Genomic DNA, 21186 nt, shown 5'->3' on the forward strand with positions numbered 1-21186 from the left:
TTTTTTACTGTTTCCAATGTTTTCCCATTGGGAAGTAGTGACATGCCACAGTGCCACAAAATGTTGCAAGCTATAAATCAAAAAGAGCTACCAGTAATGATGTAACAATAATAATGGCATGCTTCTGTCATGTGGTGACAATGCTTGGTAGTGTTCTCTAGTAAAAACACACCACCAGGACTAGGTTTTCTATAAGCTACCTTGGGTGGTCCTAACACTTATCAAGGGCTTCTTCTGGAACTGTCAGATTAACCTGAAGGGATACATTTTTGCAACACGTCCAGTCTAACAGAGCCAGGTAGCCATTTCACTTGTCCAATGTGCGAAGGACAGAGCTGGATCTTTAACGTGCCCACATTGTCAGTGTGGTACACGGGGCCTCCAAGTTAAGGTCTAGATCCGAAAGACCCAGCAATTTAGGGTTGAAAGCTTGCTGAGAGCTTTTTGTCAGATTGGCATTAAGCAGGGCTCGAACCACCAAACCCATGGTTGATAGTCAAAGATGATACCACTAAGCCATCCTGACACCCTAATGAACACACCCTAATGATGTAACAAAACCTGTTTTCAACCATATGGAATATATTTTTAAGGAATATACACAATTACTATCAGAAGTCTAGTTCGGATCCCAGATGATTGCAGAATGGTACAAAGTAAAAATTTAAACGTTGAAACACCAGTAAAAAATGAACAAGCATGAAAGGCAGCCATTGCAAAGGATAATCTTCTCAAGTCCAATTTACTTTAAGCATCTATAACCAAACTGCTATGGAGAAGATGATCTGGATCCACTTGACCTGCAAGCAGAGGATGCAGTTAAACCAAGAATAAAAAAGACAAGAGCTGCTCCTCTGACACGAGGAAGCAAGTGGTAGGTGGCGAAGCAACTGTAGGCATATCAATAAGTCTGGCTGTCGCTCATCAATACAATGATTATTATTTGCTGAAGAATAAAAGTGATGACACATTGAGAGATCTAGTGTAGACTTAAATGTGATGAACATGTTTATAAGAGTGTGTTACATGTATAATCTGTTTTCTGTAACTGCAGACAGCTACTCATATCAACTGAATAAGTGCTCTTAAACCTGACATTAAGGTGAGGCCAGTAGCGGAAGAACTCATGTGTCACAGTATAATGAATAGAAATGGCTGTTCACATGATTATCTCTTTAAGCTCAGCAATACTAGTAAAAGTTACTACTAAACAGTAATTGTTATACTTTTACAACACTCCTCCTTTACAAAATATAGATTAACCAATGTCTATTCTCTATTATCCATTAGTGATGGTGTATATTACTACATGCACATTATGCATTGTGAGAATTTGAAAGCCTCATGTAAAATAAGGCTCCAGCATATTGGTAATAGCAATAGATGAGTAGTTAAGAATGCCCTCCCAACCCTTACTACAGCAGTGAGTTACTAGATTGAAGAGTACCGTGAAACAACTTGTTTGCAGTAAATGAGAACGTAGGGTAACAGAGGGTTAAATATGAAACTTGCAACAAGCAAGTTTTGCTTACCTAGACGACTGGCTGCTTCCTGCCTTTTTCCTGTAATAAGAAATAAGTGATTAGCGTGATTTGAAGAAACCATTCTATAGCAACTAGACAGCGGTGTGCAATTGAGTGCGTACCGCTGGTAAATGCCAGAGAATTAATTATAAATATTTAGAAAGCTAATAGGTGGGCCAATTTACTATACACAAAGTTACCTGGTGGCTCTTTGCCATGGGTCAGTGATGCCTGGCTCAGACTTGGAAGTTCTCAATGGACTTTTCGTCTCAGGAGACCGACTTGTAGATGATCCACCCTTGCTCTTAGACCTGCTCCTTCCACCAGAGCTCCTACTAGAACTGCTTCTTGAACAAGAGCGTCTTCTTCTCGACTCGGAGGGGGACCTTGAGCGTCTCCTCCTGGACACAGAGGGTGACCTTGAACGTTTTCGATGTTGGTTCCTCTTTCTTGAATTGGATCGAGAATAATGCCTATGTGATCGAGACCGCCCTCTACCTGATCGTGGGCTCGGGCGACGTAATCTTGAAGTTCTTCTGCGTGACCTTGATCGCTCTCTACGTGACCTAGAATCATCGCGCTGAGATCTCCTCGGCCGTGGTTTGTCTTCTCTCGATCTCGAAGTTCTTCGCCGAGATCGTGAATTTGAACGCCTTCTACGTGAACGAGATCTTGAATGCCTTTTTCTAGACCGAGATCTTGAATGTCTTTTCCTTGACCGAGATCTCGAATGCCTTCTCGGCGAATGAGATCGAGACTTCTGCTTGCGAGAGCGAGAACGTTTTCTGCGGTTTCGAGACAAGGAGCGACGACCTCTCGAACGTGATCGAGACTTTTTTCCATGAGAACGAGACCTTCGTGAGTTTGTACGATTATGTTGACGAATGCTGGATCTTTGGTATTCTCTTCGTCTTGGGGATCGACTGCGAGACCTAGAAGCTCTGCGTTGGCTTGATTGCAAGCGACTCACCTTTTTCTGTGTCGGCTTTTCAGCAGGTGATGCCGCCCTATTAATACACACAAAGTAAAAATACATAATGAGGGAGAATGTAATCTATGATTTTAGATAAGCCATAAGAAGTACATAAAGAGTTTATAATATTCGTAGCATTGTTTATCACACTGAAAGACCAGACATGATAGACATTTCATATAGGCAGCAGTTGACAGTTTATCACAAAAGAACATCATCTAACTCACCTGCTAGATTTGTCAGAGTCAGTCGATTTGGAATTGCTTCTGGTCCTTTCCTTCCTGTTTGCAAGGTTTGAACTAGCTGGTGCCTCCTTCTCATCCTCACCTGAGTAACAAACGATACATTATACACTTTGAAATACTCTCAACATATTCCTACTCCTTACTCATAATAAAGTCAATCTTATATATCAGCATAAATCTCTTGTGATGTTTGACAAAACATCGCAAGAATCCATAGCAACAAATAGCTTCATTTACTGAATGCATCGCACATCATATTTCCTTACTGTCGCTACCCTGAGAATCCTTTGCGCTCGAGTCAGATGACGACGACCTTTTAGCAACCTTCCTTGAGTCTTCAGTTTGTGATTTAAGAGTGCCAACTAGGATCTGCATAGGAGAGTATTCCTTGTTCGTGATCTGCAAAACAAAAGCAAATTTATTAAAGGAATGACCATGAACCTCAGTTAACTACCAAGTAGGACGCCCTCCTAGTTTCAGATATCCAGCTAGCAGACTACTTCTCTTTCGTCTTAGTGAGGTATCGGAAAGGTTTAAATGAACACAACAGAAAAAGCTTACAAAGTCTGTTGCAGATGATTGACTAATAGAACAACATGGAGTGGATAATACCAGAAAAAAACATTGAATCAATAAAAATACATGAATTGTCTGTCATTTAACAATAATGTTAACAATAATGCGTAGTGTAAAATCAATACACCGCAGTGTAATAAATGTAATGACGCATACACTGTGATGGCACAAAGATATCACATATACCTCAAAACCTCTAATTGAATGTCGTGGGCTCGTGGCGCTCTGTTTTTCAACCCTTCCTCTATAGTGGTGGTCATATAGAGGTGGCCTTCAAATCTGGCGTTGCATTTTTCAAATAGCTTGTCAGAATTTTGGGAAGATAAATTTAGCCCTTTTGCGGGCGAAGCGAATGTCGCCTATATTTTGCACTTACACCCTCTTTTCGGTGGAGCGACATTAACCCTTTTGGGTGCTATAAATCTATTAACTTACATTGTAGAAGAGTTACGAGCATCGATCCATTGTGAGATCAGATAACCGGAATGATGCTATTAAATAATATGCTATTTATCTGCAAATTTGTAACTTATATAACGATAATCAATCAAATGCTACAAAGATATATTAATGAACATGTCACATAAACAAACCATACTTATAATAAATGCAGAAACAAAAATGAACGGTTATGAAACAAAAATATTTGCACTATTTGCTCGGCAGGTTGCATTTTGATTGTTGCTTTTGATGAAACGAACATCTGGTTGTTCAATAATTTCCACAATGCCTTCTGACCTCAACTCTTCTTCTGCACTGCTTAACTAGTCGATACTAGCGTCCAAACAATTTTTTGCAAGTAAAAGTAAACAAACCAGTAAAAGTTTCGATCGATAAACTTCTAGCCGCATGCGCGTTAAGCACAGCTTTTAGCATATACTATCGTACATGTAAACCGTTTTTCATATACTTTAAAGTATCAAGACCGCGTTAACCAAAGAACTACTATTTACCTTATACCGTCATCAATTATATTTACGGTGTTGCTTTCAAAGTCTTAACAAAAAAAACAAAAAGCCATATGGTTGGACAAGAGAATTAATTGTTATTGATATAAACGATTCATTATTAATACGATTTTGTGGACACTTTTTTACTGATCAGTTGATAATATGGGTTGATAAAGATCAAAGAATGTCAAAGTGGTGGTCAAATGGAGGTGGTGTCCAATTCAAGAGTGGCGCTTTATTTTTCAACTCTTCTCCCATAGTGGCAGTCACATAGAGGTGGCATTCAAAAAGAAATGGAGTTCGATTAGAGGTTTTACGGTAGTAATAGAGGGTGATGTTTTAGGGCAATAATGCAGATAACATGAGATAAACTGCCCTCAGGCCTTTATTCACTGATTGCAAGTTGGGGCGGCTAGTGTTAGGCGATTAGTTATGAGCACCTGGGGGTGTGGAGGGGGGCGGTGTAAGACCCCCAACAGGTTTCTCTCATGTAGGTCTCAGCCGGGCCTCTCATGTGAAGTTTTAAAAAATTTTATCGGAAAGTATCAACATTTTTCTATTTTTTGAGATTTGTTTTGTTTCAGGTGATGTGACTGCTGGGACGTTTTTAGATTAAAATAGGCAAAACTTGACCGCGGTTAAAACGCTCAGAAAAAAGACTTTTTTTCAGCGTTTTAACACAGATCAATTTTGCCGATTTTATTTTAAGTTCCGGAGGTTTGCACGCTTTCGATGGGACATGGCCAAGCGGATGTTTGGTAAAACTTGACCTTTTGCAAACCTTTATAAAAGTCATTAACAAGAATATTTTGCCGCTAATAATGACGCCTAAGAACTACTAAAAGTTGATGTTTGTCTCTATGGCTTGGAATAAAGTGATATTCTACAGCGATAAAAACCGTTTCCACAGCCGTTGGGCAAATAACTGTTCGAGTAAATGATGTTGAGGTCGAGTTATCTGAAGCAATTTATCATTGCGTGGGAACGAACCAAACAAATCTGTTCGTGTTAACCTTGTTTTCGAGATGAAATGTTACATTTTATCCTAGGGCGAGTTATCCGAGTTTGACTGTACTTAGCCACAGAAAATTCTTAAAAAGTTGGGGCGGCTCAGCCAGCCAGCCGCCCCAGAGAATACGGGCCTGACTGCCCTCACTATCTATAAGCATACGACATTACATTCACTGAGAGTAATGAATAATAGAATATAATATTATTATATTATATAATTAATAAACTATAATTCATTATTATAATATTATAGCAATGAATAATAAAGTATACTAATCATTACCTTGGAAGAAATATCTTCCTTTGTCTTCTCTTGCTTATCATATCGGAGAGCTGAGCTAAAACAACACCACACAACATAAATAAATGTAATAAAATAATGAATAATGAATAAAATAATGTAATGTACAGCAGGATGAGGTATACAAATGAATATAAACAAATACATCATACGGTAATAATCTGAGCAGTACCTCTTTTGTCGACCATCGCTAACTTCACCATCTTCTGAGTCAGAGTCCGCTGACCTAACATAATAAATTAGAATGATAAACGTTAGATACGAAGAGAGGAAAGTACCTTGTCAAAGCAGAATGCAAGAAACAACAAAGAACAATGCAAGGATTAATGAAAAAATACTACAGCTTAAAGCTTTAGAACTGCATCCATCTAAAATGTCATCAGAAAAAAATCTCGCAATGAAAATATAGTGATGGCGGTCATCATTGAGAACGAGTTCTTCACAAGTACCAAGGTCTTTATAGCTGAACAATCACACAAAAAACTATTTATGACAAAAGCTGAACGCCAACTGTGAGCATTTTCCATTTCACCTTTTAACGCCATTAGTCCCTCCGCCGTCTGGTGACTTCTCTTTTTCGGCAGCAAACCTGTTCCCTAGAGACTCAGCCGACTTATACTGGTCACTTTGCCTTAACTTTTCTCTCCTCTCTCTCTCCTTAGAGTCCCGAGCCTCCCGTACTCTCGGCCGCTCTCTTTCCTTTTCCCTCTCAGCCTGTCTCTCATCACGAGCATCCTTCCAGTTCCTCTCAGTGTCTGGCTTGCGAGATGCTTCACCATTTCTCTTTTCCGCTGAATAAGAAGATGCCAAGCATTAGTTCTATTTTAGCAACACAGTCTCAGATTCGTACATAAAATAATTAGCTAGGTCACACTTTGTTCAAAAAAAGAAAATTGCAAAAACTACCGGCCTGTAGACCAGTTTAGGTTGCTGACCCTAGCGGCTGCAGAAGAAAAAATCAGGGCAAGTTACACTAAACTAATCTCTATAACCATTCCTATAGTTACACTAAACTAATCTCTATAACCATTCCTATACTACTTTTGAAGAGTCCAGAGAAAAGGAATCAGTATAAGGATACCCGGAGGGCTCTCCACACGAGCGTATCGTTCGGCAGCTTTGGCTATAGCCTCGGTGTCATTTATGCTAAGTACCCTCCCTTGGGCACTCCTCCAGTGAGGGGGTGTGACGCTCCTGCTCCTAGATCTTCTGTCTAGGTACCTCTGCAAGATGTTCAGTATACAGAACTCTCTACACCAAAACAAATGCTAAAGAAATACAAACACCGCCACTTGTCCTTTAATAATCATAGAGGAAGTGATATAAATAGAAAATATGAAAAGTAGAGAAAGGTATAGCCAGAGGATAAAATGCTTGGCTATTGATTATTTTGACATGAAGTTCTTCCTGAAAAGTTCAAAGTTCACACAAAATTTTAGTGTAAGAATAAATTGTTTAAACAAAGTGCATGCATATTAAAGAAACATTGGTCATTTTATTGACTAGAACTTGTGGAGAGATGACAAAAAACTAGTAATTCTAAACAGGATGAAGGAGTGATACAGCTATTTGTCTGAAAAGGCATGAGATAAAGATATAGGCTATTCCACCTATGCTTTTACTCTTTATGTTCTACCTACTAGACTAAACATTCTTTGTCAGAGCGTCTTGTTGAACTATGCAGCATTATTAACATTCTCATTAACAGTTTGTGTGCTGACATCAGAACGATATTGACTGAATATCTGAGTTTTGTATACAGTAAAGGTGGCAGTAAGTTGTAAGTCAAAGGACTTACCAAAAAACCCCTTCCCTTGATCACTCGACCCTTCGGGTCATATCTTTTTCTTTCATAACGCCTTCTCTCAAAGCGACCAGTATCTCTCGACTCACGTCTAGGCCTGTCACGACCGACATCTTCCTGTCGCTGTTCACTACAAGTTCGAACATTGCATAAGGAGCATGAATTACTGGCTTCACCAGCGGCTAGACATGGTTTATATATCAATAGCATTGATGGCCTCAACAATATATAGTACAACCTAGAGCTAATAATTCGAGTATTAACTCTTTTACCATGAGAAACCATGTTCGATGCAATGTTAAGTCATATCAGCCCTTGCAAAATGCTAAGAAAAAGTGTCACCTACGGTTTTTTAGCCTCTCCTGACTCCTGCTGATCATCTGTTTTCGGTTTTCGCATAAGAAAGGTATTGGCGGGCAATTCAGGAATCTCATCCGCTCTTACTGTACAGTACACCTTCTCTTCCTCAGCCTCTTCCTCCTCCTCCTCCTTGTCTCTATAAAAAACCAATGATGAGACACCATTTAGAGCTCAATGATGGGTTATATCAAAGAATTCTTCAGTCGTACCATGTACAGGTCATCTGCCCTCAATCATATCATATATATGTCATCTCTCCTCAGCCACACCATATATAGGTCATCTCTCCTCAATAACACCCTATATAGGTCATCTCTCCACAACCACATCATATATAGGTCATCTCTCCTCAATCACACCCTAAATAGATCATTTCTTCACAACCACATAATTTATAGGTCATCTCTCCACAATCACACCATATATAGGTCATCTCTCCTCAACGACATCATATATAGGTCATCTGTCCTCAATCACACCCTAAATAGATCATCTTTCCACAACCACATCATATATAGGTCATCTCTCTTCTATCATACCCTAAATAGATCATCTCTCCGCAACCACATCATATATAGGTCATCTCTACACAATCACACCCTATATAGGTCATCTCCCCTCAATCACTCCATATAGGTCTATCTCCTCAATTACACTATATATAGGTCACCTCTTCAATTGGGTTTGATACAATTGGTCCAAAGAGGAGTGGGCTATTAGGAAAGTTCGAAGGACGTGATCTAAAAGTATTAGCCTGAGAAGAATGCTGACTATTGACCAACTAAAAATGACACACAGAGCTGGTGCTTGTGACAAACAAAGTTGGTGCCAAATCATAGACTCAGATTAACCACATAGATTATCTATGAATTTGCTAAATGGAGCAGCAACAAGCAAATGGCTAGTACACCTGTTACATATGCTTGTAGTATCACGCCTGCTTCCTAAAGGGAAATTCAAGTTTACTCACTTTTTTCTATCTTTTTTATGCTTTTTCTTTTTGCTTTTTTTCTTTTTCTTCGGAGAATCACTGTCATCGGCATCAGACACATCCGAGCTTTTTCTTCTTTTCTTCTCTGAAAAACGAAGCGCCACTCTCAGAGAACAACTGGTTGCGAAATATGAAAATGTGTATTTTATGAAGACAGAAAAGAAGATAAATTCGGATACAAACTCTTAAGCTGAAGAATAAGCTCTCCGCTGTTGGATATCCTCACATCAGACTTGGGCCGATTCTTCTCATCCACTTCCTGTTGCGCAATTTCATCCACAACATCGAACCCCTTGACTACCTCGCCAAATACCACGTGTTTCCTTGAATATAAGAATGTATTTTGATAAAGGCAGGATATAGTCAGTGGGCTGACAAGGCAAAGTGCAATGGGGTACTCACTATCTATGCAAAACATATTTCAGTCACGGACTCTATGTAGCACTTTTTCACATGCCAGTCAAAACACAGATTAACTTACCCATTGAGATGCGGGGCAGGTGCAGTTAATCTAAAATAGACAAGCATCTTCAAGGACAAATATGTAGTCCAAGAAACGAGTAGATTAGGAGAGAACCACAAAAACCAGCAACAAGACTCCAAAAGTGATGGTAAAAAACTATGTATTAGTAGAGCAGGAACATAAACTTATCTTTCAGCCTTTTCCTTCGGAGGGTGGGCTACTCAAACTAAGATGTTTTATAGTCAGAAATTTATGCTGAATTCAATTATAATGTTTCTACACCTATGTGTTTGCACATTTCTGAGCTAGAGAGCACTTTCGAAATGGGAGGGGGCAACTCCAAGTTTGGTTGGAAAACTTCACATATCAGACAAAGAAAACTATTTTATAATCTCAAAAATTAATAAATGGTTTTATTTGTGATTAAGTGAGTCAATTCTCAGCATTCCTTAACCCATGCCAAGGATGCAGCAAGACCACTTGTTTCACTGTCTTGATTAGTCTGTGAATGAAACCCTAGTCAGAGGGACTAAATTTCAATATGAGACAGCCAAACAGTATTCAAACAGATGGTTGATATTAGAAAAAAAGAGCATTCAATGTAAAATTGCTCAAAAAGTACTAAGCATTGAGAACTTCGATGAGAGTTCAGACTTGTTGTCATTATGCCTGTTATAAAAAGTATTGTAACAAACTCGTTATGGAAAGAGCTGAGAAAAGACATGAGAAGAGACAGAAAGAATGTGATACAGCAGAAGAGGTGAGATCAGATATTTATAGCTTTACAAATTCATGATGATTACTCCATGATGATGGTACATTGGTGGGAGAAAAAGAAAACATTTTCATTTTTGTTTGCTCATTTTGTGAGCAGCAAAATAAACTCTGCAGTTTACATGACATGTTATAGCCTACAATTTGGACATAAATTTATAGATAAATTACATGTATGATCCTTCCTTGGTTTTTAGCATATGACCACACAAACTACGCTAGATATGGCATGCTGTACTGAGATGACTAATCTGAAAGTATGGCGTAGCAAGGTGTATGAGGCTCTTATGAAGAAGAGGTATTTTACTTATCAATCATGACATCACTGTCCATTCAGCTCTATCGCTTGTGATTTATTGAGCAGTTAAAAGAGACTCAAAGTCTCACGGTGGAATCATAGGGTTTACCAGGAATCATCAGCCTCTCAATGCTGGACTCTATCTCACCCAGAACGAACAGCTGTACATACAGACATGAGGAAGATGCTAGTGCCTGGTGATTCGGATGCAGCAAGTTATGAGATGCATGAAAAGGCATGGAAGGCTGATGAGAAAATGAGGGAAGTCATGAAAGACTCATAACAGCAAGAATAAATCCGTTTGCATTTCAAACCACCAAGCTAGTGCATATTACCAGTGGTGCAAAAGCCTCCATTGAAGTGAAGCAGGATCTTGAAATGGCAAATGTGATAGGAGAGAAACAGCTTTCAGAATTTGTCCAGAGGAGGTTAAGCACCCAAGAGATTGATTTCAATGCATCCATCAAGTCAAACAAGCTCAAAACCTTCTCCACATTACCATCAGCTAAGAAAAAATCAAAAGAAAAAGTCCTAGAGTGTTCGCACAGACTGTTTGAGAATTTGTTAGTGATCAGCCAACAGCGTAACTTGGATTTGAGAAAAGTGTTATCATTCTCTCTTGGCAACATCAGCTGGTCTCTGGTTAACTTTGATGGCTCTATATTGAAGACTGCCAAGTCGGCTCTGATGGCTGCTGTTGACGAAGATGTTGATGATCAACCATCAATCTATGTTAATCAGGATCAGCTACCAGTCTTTGGCGCTGTTGTGGTTGATGCTATGGCCGAAATTCAGACCCTGAAAGCTCCTCCAACTTTTGGCATGGTTGCAAGTCAGCTTTTGCAACGGATAGTTAGTATTGCAAATGTATATCACACATGTCGTGTGGATTTTGTTTGTGACACATACCCTGATATCAGCATTAAAGGAGGTGAGAGAAGTCATAGAAGTGTGAAAGGAGGGCAGAAGGTTGCTGTGTTTAGTCCGAACTTCTGAATTTTTAGCAGATGGCTCAAACAAGACTGCTTTAGTGAAATTTTTAAAGGATACATGGAAGAAGTCAACTGTGAAGCAGAAACTAGATCTTGTAACAGCTTTTTCTCAAGAATGCCACATGATCAGCTATGACCTTAATGGATCAATCACGCGGTAAACCAAATAGATAGTTTGACACCAGACCACGAGGAAGCAGATATGCGTGTTATCACATATCGCAAAGATAATGGAAGACAAACCCAGCTCAAAAGTTCTAGTCGAGTGCCAGGACACAGATGTTTTCCTAAGCTGTCTATCTCTAGTGAATGAGCTGCCATCACAAAAACTCATTTACTGCTGTGGTAAGAAGCAGTTGAGATATGTAAACAGGCTGTCTGTCTACTGCCCTCACATCCGAACGATGCAAAGCACTGCTCGGGCTCCATGCTCTAAGTGGATATGACAGTGTAAGCGCATTCTATTCCAACGGGAAGATAAATTTCTTCAAGCTGCTAAAGAACAATCTTGAATTCTGTAACACACTGAAATCATTGGGAACAGATTTTGAAGTTGATGGTGCAATAAGATAATCTGTTGAGACATTCATATGCAGATTATATGGTGAAGAAACAAGTTCCATCAATGAAGCAAGGTATAAGATCTGCTCACCATCTCGGACATCACAACCAAACCTACCACCAACACTAGATGAGTTAAATCTCCATATATCTAGGGCTGCCCATCAGGCCGCGATATGGTGAAGAGCCAAGCAAATCATCATCAATGCCCCATCCCCCAGCAACATGGATGATTTATGGAAGATGGAGAGCTTAAAGCTAGATGGATAACACAACAACCAGCACCTCCTGATGTGCTCGTGACATGTTTTGTCGATGCAAAACTGGGTGCCAGTCTCGTCGCTGTCAGTGCAACAATACAGATCTCAAGTGTACGGACATGTGCAGAAGCAGCTGCTGTAGCAATAGAAATAAAGAGGATGGAGATGAAAGTAGTGATACAGAAGACTCAAATGACTGTGAATTAGAAGGTTAGCATTTGAGTGGTATTGTAACCAAAAGTGCACTTCATCTTTGATTAGAATACATGTGTCACACCGTATAAAAGACTGACTAATTGCGATTTCACTTGCATAATAAAGTAAACGGTTCAACATAATCAGCATTAATGATGAATATATGTATACTAAAATGTTATATATGCATGGTCTGAGTCTTTAAAAATACTTTTCATTTTGTTTTGCAGATCTGTAATGATATATGAGTTGCGGAATAACAAGGACAAGCTGTAAAGCTGCCACAATATCAACCAAAATGGGAACACATAATATTATGTAATACAATTCTAATATTATAATAATTAAAGAATAAATTTTTTAATGTTATCAGAATTGATTCCAACTTAGGTTATTGCTAATTATTTAGTATTTATATGCCATTTTCATTATTACATTGTTGGTAGAAGCACATGAAACATTACAGACATTTATTTAATTAAAATAATGTATTAATTAAATTGCTCAAAAATGAACAATCTGAGAGGTGTAGAAACCAGATATTTGAAATCAGCTCAAAATTCTGATCTAGATGCCACTCTTATTACATAGCCCACCTCCAAAAGGAATAAATCACTTTTTTTGACAGCTTTTTGATGCCCTCCTGCTCTACTATATACGATGGTGTCGATGACACTCACATGAAGAACTGCGAGCCATTAGTGTCTGGTCCCCTGTTGGCCATGGACAGCAAGTAAGGTCTGGAATGTTTCAGGTCCAAGTTTTCATCTAGAGTATAAGCAGATTATTAACTAGAGCAAAGTATAAATGCAGATAGCAGATTATGCAGATAAATAACAAATCAACTTTCTACAAATCAATTTATGCACACTAAATCAATACAACTGCGCAATAAATCAATACAATTGTGCAATAAATCAATACAATTGTGCAATAAATCAATACAACTGCGAAATAAATCAATACAACTGCACAATAAATCAAAACAACTGCGCAATAAATCAATACAAATGCACAATAATTTTCTAATGCAATCAATGCAACTGCACAAGAATTCCCAATGCAATCAATACAACTGCACAATAATTCCCTAATGCAATCGATGTAAGCTGAGCTGTAGCCTGTCTTGACAAACTGTTGTTTTTGCGGAGTTGTTCCCCCGTCGAGCGGGCGAGCAACACAACAGCTTGTCACAAGACGTACTGCACCTGATGCATCAGCTGCACGGAAAGGGAGTTGTTGTCTTCCGTCTATGCGGCTTGGTTGCGATGTTATGTCGGTCGCTCCATTGGTAATCGTAACGGATTTCGCGCAAAAGATTATGTAGAAAAAAATAAGATTACAACGTTTAACCAAAGACCAGTCTTTGTTGTAAACGTTAGTAGAATTTAAGAATAAAATAAATTGAAAATAAAATCCATAAGAACAAATAAAACTGACTGATACAAAAGTAGAAACAAAACTGACTGAGCGCACAAATAACGACATGCTTAGTCGCTGTTGTTACCTAAGTTCTCAAGTTCTACTAAAGTTTACCGCAGAGACTGGTCGCTGGTTAAACGTTGTACAGTCATACTTCGACTTACGAGCTTAATGCGTTCCGAGACTGAGCTCGTATGTTAATTTACTCGCATGTTGGTGCAATTTATTTATATATAGAACCATTAAATATATATTGATTGGTTTCCATACTCTAAAAAATGCAAATAAAACACGCAAAACAAAATATTGTAACAGAAAGAACATGTTGGTTATTGTCCTAATTTACCAAATGCTTTCAAAAAGCAACAATTAAAAAATAATGCAAGGAAATGTGATTAATTAAAATGTAAAATTAAATACATACAATAGTAGCTAATGCTAGCATTTGCCAGAGAGGGAGATATAAGTTATCCTTCATTACAACAGTTGACTTTGATAAATTTGAATTTTATCAATGTCTTAAAAGACAAACGTAGAAGCAAACCTAAAAGCAAACTTTCATTTTTAACTTAACGTAATTGAAATTTCTTCGGCGTTCGTAGTTTGAAGTTACTCGCTGGTTAGCTAATTTTTCCTTTGTTTCGCTTTCACGACTAGCCGGCCGTTTTAAGATAATCCTATTTAAAGACGTTTGCCTTTGTCGCCCTTGCAACATGTTGCGATTAGGACGAACGCAGGAGTCGTCACAAAAGGTTAATGCACGACCACTAGCCAACTTGTCCGAATGTCTATTTTTATAGTTTTGCTAGATAGCACCGGCCTTTTCATATAGCGTCGTTTCAGTTACGCTGTCACCGGCCAATTGTTTATCCAATGCCTGAGCAGTCTCTCCATCAGCGGTCGTGAAGATCGCTGCGCCATTTAGAAACTATGGCCAGTCCTTTCGCGAACTAAATGCCCTGAATATAATCCTTCTGTTTGCTAATTGTGGATGTATTTCTGTCATATTGCTGAGCTAGCTCAATCACGCATACACATTTTGCATATTTTTCAATAATTTTCCGTTTAATATCAACTGTTATCATTCGCTTTTTCTTTGCATTATCTTTCCTTTTACTGGCAAACTTTCGGTCAACGCAGAGTACTTTTAATTCACATGATTCTGCACTGAAAATCGCACCAAAAAACCATGGTACAAAAGTATGACCTAAGCAGTTGAAAAATACAGAGTGATGCTGTTCTCATAAAACACCTCCGGCATACTTGGCAACTGACTCACGTGCTCGTATCTCAAACATGGCTCGTATGTTGGTGCTAAAACTTGCTTAAAAGCTGGCTCGTATCTCAAGTTTCTCGTACGTTGGAGCACTCGTAAGTTGAAGTATTACTGTAATCTTATTTTTTCTACATAAATTTTTGTGCGAAATTCGCTATGATTACCAATCCAGCGACCGACATAACATCGCAACTAAGCCGCATAGACGGAAGAGAACAACTCCCTATAAGTGCAGCTGACGCATCAGGTGCAGTACGTCTTGTGACAAGCTGTTGTGTTGCTCGTCCGCTCGACGGGGGAACAACTCCGCAAAAACAACAGTTTGTCAAGACAGGCTAGCTGAGCTGATGCTGCTACGATTTTGGAACACTAACAAAATCCTCAATAAATAGAATGAGCTGAGCCACTCATGCGAACCAATCAGATTTTGACTACTACTCAGTATTTTTCATGACAATCGTGAAAGCCGTTTTACCTGAGAGCATATATGAGGAATGTTGGACAGAATTTCAGATATATGAACGGATATGTTTGCAAATATACTGTTATTTTATACAGTACAAATAAGTATAAGAATATGGTTTGTAAGAATGTGCAAAACATGAAAACCTTTTTTCATAATCTAAAAGTCAAATCCAAATGGTCGCTAATTATTCTTGTGTTTGGAAGGAAGTTGAACAGACAGTCATGTTACTGTTATTACTATTACGTGTGTATTTCTGTTATTACTAAAGGGATACTAGTAGCTAACAAAGCCTTTTCTTTCAGCCAACTACTACCTGATGCTAGTTTGTAAAGAATAGGTTTAGTAAACGTAAAACACTTCTAAAAAACCACCGCATAGCTACATGAAACAGATAAATAAGCTTACCTGGAAAGGTTCCACCATAGATGGATTCACCCCCTGTACCGTTGCCTGATAAGTAAGAATGTTGTGCGTACTATGAATAAACGGCAAGTGATGCAAGTGTCTGACACGAGGCACGACAAGGAGCAGTGCTATGACCAGTTTGAAACTGCATAGCTTTAGATTCAACAGTGCCAGACTGCAAACATGTTAGCAAATCCATACAGCGATTTATAATACTCCAGGGGAAAATCAACTAGCAGCATGAGGGTGGCACAGTGCAAATATCCAGCTAAATACTTTAGAATAGAGAGTAGACAACTTATAATAATTGTGATAGCCGTTTACCATTAACAAAATCTCCAGCCTGAATCATGAAGGTTTTGATAACACGATGGAAGATAACTCCTTGATAGTGTAGGGGTTTCCCGGTGACAGTCCCATCTCCTCGTTCACCTAAAAATATAAGCAGGCTTCAGGAGAAGCAGATATTAGAGATCTGATGAAGCCTTATTATCTATTCCAAATAGTTCCATGTATCTGAGAAATAACCAATGAGAGGTAGATGTATTCATCGGATTGTGAAAGGAATTACTTTTATTTAGCAAAATAAAAATACTTATTTTACTACAAAATCTAAAAATGCCTCAGAATATCGCCATTCAGATATATTTATTATCTACTACAATAATCACCTCATATCAGAGTACAAAAGAGCTACAAGCAGAATTACCAGGTACATAACTTTATATTGATGGCTATGTTTCAAGAATATATATTCCAAGTTTAGTGGTTGCTCTGGGATGTACAATGAGAGATACCAATGCGCAAAGGCCTAACTCACAAGCGCCTATCGTGCCCTCTCCAAAACAACAAATACCAAATAGTGGTCAACACAAACATAAAAATCTACAGAGCAAGAACACCAAGCGCAAGTTTAGAACCATACCTTAATTAACCATAACTTACCTGTGCACAATGACCTGAAGTTTTCCACAGTCTTTGGACATTTGTCAGCATAAAGATCGAAAACTATTCTGCCAACTACAATTGATTACACAGAAATTGGAAGACGCACATTATTTTAAAAATTAATTTTTTTGGATAGGCTCCACTACACCATTATTCGCTTACAATGAGGTCAGCATAAAGGATGTACACATGCAGACGTCTGCTTCGCTATATTTACCATTGCTTTACTACAGACGAGTTCATTATAAATGGGTCACAGATGTGCAAATTATTAGTTCTCAGAGGTGAAGCATAACCAGTGTTCAGATTAAAGGCATGTATTATATATTGTGCGATGCAACTTATAACAATATCAGCATTGACAAGAAGAGAGAGACATGTTCTCTAAATGTTCTCTAAGGTGCCTGAATATTATTGGTGAAATTATTGATGAAATTGCACATCCTCTTATTATGTTTAGTCAGACCTCAATATACAAAGTTGGTAAATTTAAATATTTACTTCACGTGTTGAAACCATCATATTGGTAAAAAGCAGTCTTATCAGAATACATCAATTCTAGTTTACTTTCTTCCAGTGATTTCAGGGCCCATAAAACAATGATAAATACTTTGATGATATATACAATTAAAATAAATGCATTAGGTAAAACCGTGTAAAAATAAATGTGCAAAATTAAATTAATGCAAAAACTAAATTACTAATAAATAAAAAAGGGTTACAGTTTACATTGGAAACATGTCACCAGAAGTGTAGGTGCGCAAATGCATATTAGAAACACATGGCGTAACTCACCCTACCTTACACTAATTAAACTAATTTAAATCAACTTAATTTATATATTTCTTCGAGTTTTTAAATTTTATTCTTTCAGTTATACCAGCCTTTATACTTTCACTAGCGAAATGTTAGTAATGTTTTAAATAGTATGCTGAAAATCACCTTGTGTTTGAGAGAAATATTTTAGTCATGTCATATACGTATATACTTTCAGGTCACATATTAAAAAATTCAAATGTAGAAGACAATTCTCAAGTTTCCATCAGCTTTATGCTTTACCACTCACCATGTGAGCAAGTTAATCTTTTTGAATTCAATAGATACTAATTAACAATGAAGGCTAACAGAGAGAGTTTAAAGATAAAGTCAACTATAGATACTCCTCAAATCGCGAATGAGATACATTTCGAACAGCCGTTCATTGAGCGAATTTGTTAATAAGTTGTCTCAGTTTATTATTTTTTTACGGAATGTATGTTTAAGGAATATATAAGAACTAGATAAATGCCCGTCGTTGCTCGGGTAATAAAAAAAGTCTTTGCAGAAAATTTATGTTTATATAACATATAACAGCAGTTACCGTCCTAACTTCATATCATGAGAAAAATGATTAAAAAAAAGATGAGAAAAGTGTTTTGCGCAGCTCAAATAAATTAAGAGAAAAAATAAAACAACTGTAAAGGTGTTTAAACGTAAATGTGAAATAATTAGCAAATAATGGCAAAATAAAGTCTGTTTTGTTATGATTACAATGAAAATTTATTTGCTATACAATTATATGATATTAATTCATTTCAGTGTTGGCATCGTAAGGTGAAAATGCCGCGTGGAGTGGTATAAAAACCCATAGTAATTATCTAATACAAACACCCTCAAAAATTTTATATATGTACTGTACATATTACAAATGAGTAACAAAAGCATATCTGCTAACCTTAGTAACTATAGTTACCTACAGTAACTTGAGTGTGTTTTATGGTTATGATCTGCAAGAAAATGTAACATTACATTGTACTACAGCACATTCCGTGGGGAGTTCGTACCTTCGAGACAAACGTATAACATAACCGTTTAATTTAAATTCCATGAATTTAGCTTACTAAACCCATACTTCTTAAAGCTAAGTTTTAGTATTTTACAAAACTAAACTTCAACTTTGTCATGGGCTAAAATCCTATCACTCATCCGTTTGCGGTTTCATTTTTACTGTAACTCATAACGACTAATGCTGAAGTAAGAGCGCGAAATAGAGAGCATGCGAGCATCGTATCTCTTTCAGGCATTGAGAGAGAGATTTCAGCAAATAGCATATCTGCATTCTCAGTAGGCTATGTCGTCGTAATCAGTACACCAACTGCCAAATTTCAATTTTGAAAAAAATTGTTGTTGATATCGTGTGGCGAAAAAAGCCGAAAAACTTTCTTCTTTGTATAGCAAGGACAATAAAAACATTGTGTTCCATATTGTGAGGCAAAAAAATCTTATAATAAAAGCATCCTAACCCGAGGGCGCAAAGGTGAAAAAGATATACAGTATATGGTAAGAGCGACTGGCGTGATAAGAATGGCTTGGCCTTGTGGTTACACGCGCTTGTTAGTAGATTTGCGATTTCAATCCCATTACCAAGCAAATTTTTTATTGTTAGATTTCGATCGCTACACAAGACGTTGGATACAGGTTAAACAAAAAGGCTTGTATGAGTAGCCTATATTAGATTGTGCTGCAGTTGAAGAACAATTAAATGATAATGAAACAATATGCAATATAAAGATATGTACAACTGGAGAGAAAAAGTACTAATGTAAAAAAAACGCTACTGAAATTTCAAGTGTTGCTGTATGGCGCGAATACTAACGTTTTCACGAATATTAGAATTGTTTGAAGATTGAACTGTAATCTACTGTTAATATAAAATTGTTTATTTAATGATAGTTGTGACAGAGAGAGGAATTAAATGACACTCTAGGGCGAACTGGGCAGAGGAAGCCTCTTGCTGGGCGAATGTTGGATGCGCCCTCACCGCGTCCGGTGCGTCAACGGCAAAAAGCCGCACTACTTGGAAAAAAGCGTGCAATACAAAATCTAGCAAACAGCATCTCTGTACGAACACTTTTGACATGCGCACAACACAGTTCGTATCTACCATTGTTCGTGATACGAATGTTCGTAAGTAGAGAAGGGCCTGTATTTGATTCGTGTAGAAATATGATTTGGTTTCTCAGAGTTTGGTCAGTTACAATGTCATACTGCTACCCTTGTATGTATTCCAAACACTTAATTGGCACAGCATTTCTTCTGGGCGTGGTAGACATAACCTAGTAGGCATACTCCACCACATGAAGAAAAAACAAACAAAATTGTGATTTCCTTCGACTTCCTAAAGCAGGTTTGTTTTTTCAAAACGCTAACAAAAAGGGCGCTAATTCAAACTCTATCGCTCAGCCTGGCTGCTTAATAGGGCTAATAAGCGATTTGGTAATGGAAAGAAAAAATAAACTCTCTCTCTCTGCTCATTTGTACGTTCACCCTACTTAATGTTGCAACCAGACCTGCCAACCAAAGAGTGGGGCAATGCGTGAGATTTGGTTTTGGGGTAATTGATGTATCAATGATAGTATATATAAAATTGTTGAAATTGGGGCAAAAATCTCACGATTTTCTCACGCATTTTCATATTTTCTTTGGGGTGATTGCGTGAGTCTCACGCCCAATGCATGAGAGTTGGCAGGTATGATTGCAACGCCCATCTATAACTTAACCATCTTATACATATGGAGGGAGTTCTTCATATCATCGAAAACCTACTAGTGCTAAGGCACCTTAGATCATAACCTGGTAAGGACGAAAACGATAAAATACATAAGGCAATTATTACACAATGTCCTATTCAGCATTTTAAATGTTTTAAATTACCGCCTACTGACATGCTTTTAAACGAATATGTTCATTCAGATGAATTTGTGGGAAAATATCGGGGAGACAAAAAATAACTATTGGCTATAGGAACGGAGATCTTCCGAGAGTTTATAATAACAGCTTTAACTGTTGTAGATACTTTGTTTAATTAGTATGACAACAAATGAATGCTCAAAACATGATTTTTTCACTAGCATCCATAAAATTTAGGTTTTACTATGAAATTAGTCAAAAATATAACTGAACAAACACGTTGAAAATCAATACCTGGATTTTCTGCAAACTCAATATCAAAGAAGCATCGCACGTTTTTTCGATGTTCAATAGTCATGGCTTGTTTGATGTAACTAGTTACAACTCAATAGACGCTTGTCGAACATTAATTAATCTTCTCAACCGAGGAGTTTTTTGAATGGGGTAATTCTTTTTCACATTTTTAAAGTTATCGCTGCACACAGTGCGATGTGTAACAATCGTTCAACGTACCATGAAGTTTTACGTAGAAGGGGAAAGGTTTATGGATCACATGCTAATGTAGTGTCGCAGAAATAGTAACCCACAACGATTCGTCCTTGTTAACACTAAACTGGGGTAAAGTCAATTAAGGAAGCAACTCCAAAAGTGAACGCAATTGGGTGCTGTAACTGCTGTTAGCTTCTAATTTAGGGATAATTTACATGTATATTCTAGCTTTCT

At 37.7% G+C, this 21186-nt stretch overlaps 1 protein-coding gene across 1 annotated transcript; it reads right to left on the minus strand.

The window, feature by feature from the left end:
- Positions 1–564: 564 nt before the first annotated feature.
- LOC137393096 (peptidyl-prolyl cis-trans isomerase G-like) lies at positions 565–20932 on the minus strand. The gene is made up of 19 exons (XM_068079507.1): positions 20758–20932; positions 16792–16866; positions 16171–16278; positions 15847–15891; positions 12958–13045; positions 9216–9245; positions 8918–9057; positions 8714–8819; positions 7730–7879; positions 7378–7513; positions 6661–6802; positions 6112–6370; positions 5752–5805; positions 5562–5616; positions 3008–3140; positions 2724–2823; positions 1724–2530; positions 1533–1562; positions 565–800 (listed from the first exon to the last, which is right to left on the minus strand). Exons 1-19 carry the CDS (start codon positions 20819–20821, stop codon positions 770–772), a joined length of 2553 nt encoding a protein of 850 aa, XP_067935608.1. The 5' UTR covers positions 20822–20932; the 3' UTR covers positions 565–769.
- Between the last annotated feature and the right edge of the window lie 254 nt (positions 20933–21186).

This window comes from Watersipora subatra, chromosome 4, assembly GCF_963576615.1.
Source record: "Watersipora subatra chromosome 4, tzWatSuba1.1, whole genome shotgun sequence".
In the NCBI taxonomy this organism is placed as follows: Eukaryota; Metazoa; Bryozoa; class Gymnolaemata; order Cheilostomatida; family Watersiporidae; genus Watersipora; species Watersipora subatra.

Excerpts from the sequence above, each read along its gene's own strand:
- LOC137393096 (XM_068079507.1), bottom strand. The coding sequence starts at position 20,821 with ATGACTATTGAACATCGAAAAAACGTGCGATGCTTCTTTGATATTGAG. Across the intron at positions 7,880-8,713 it reads CATAAAAAAGATAGAAAAAA|AGACAAGGAGGAGGAGGAGG; the intron begins GTGAGTAAACTT and ends GGTTTTTTATAG. Across the intron at positions 3,141-5,561 it reads AGGAAGATATTTCTTCCAAG|ATCACGAACAAGGAATACTC; the intron begins GTAATGATTAGT and ends TTTGTTTTGCAG.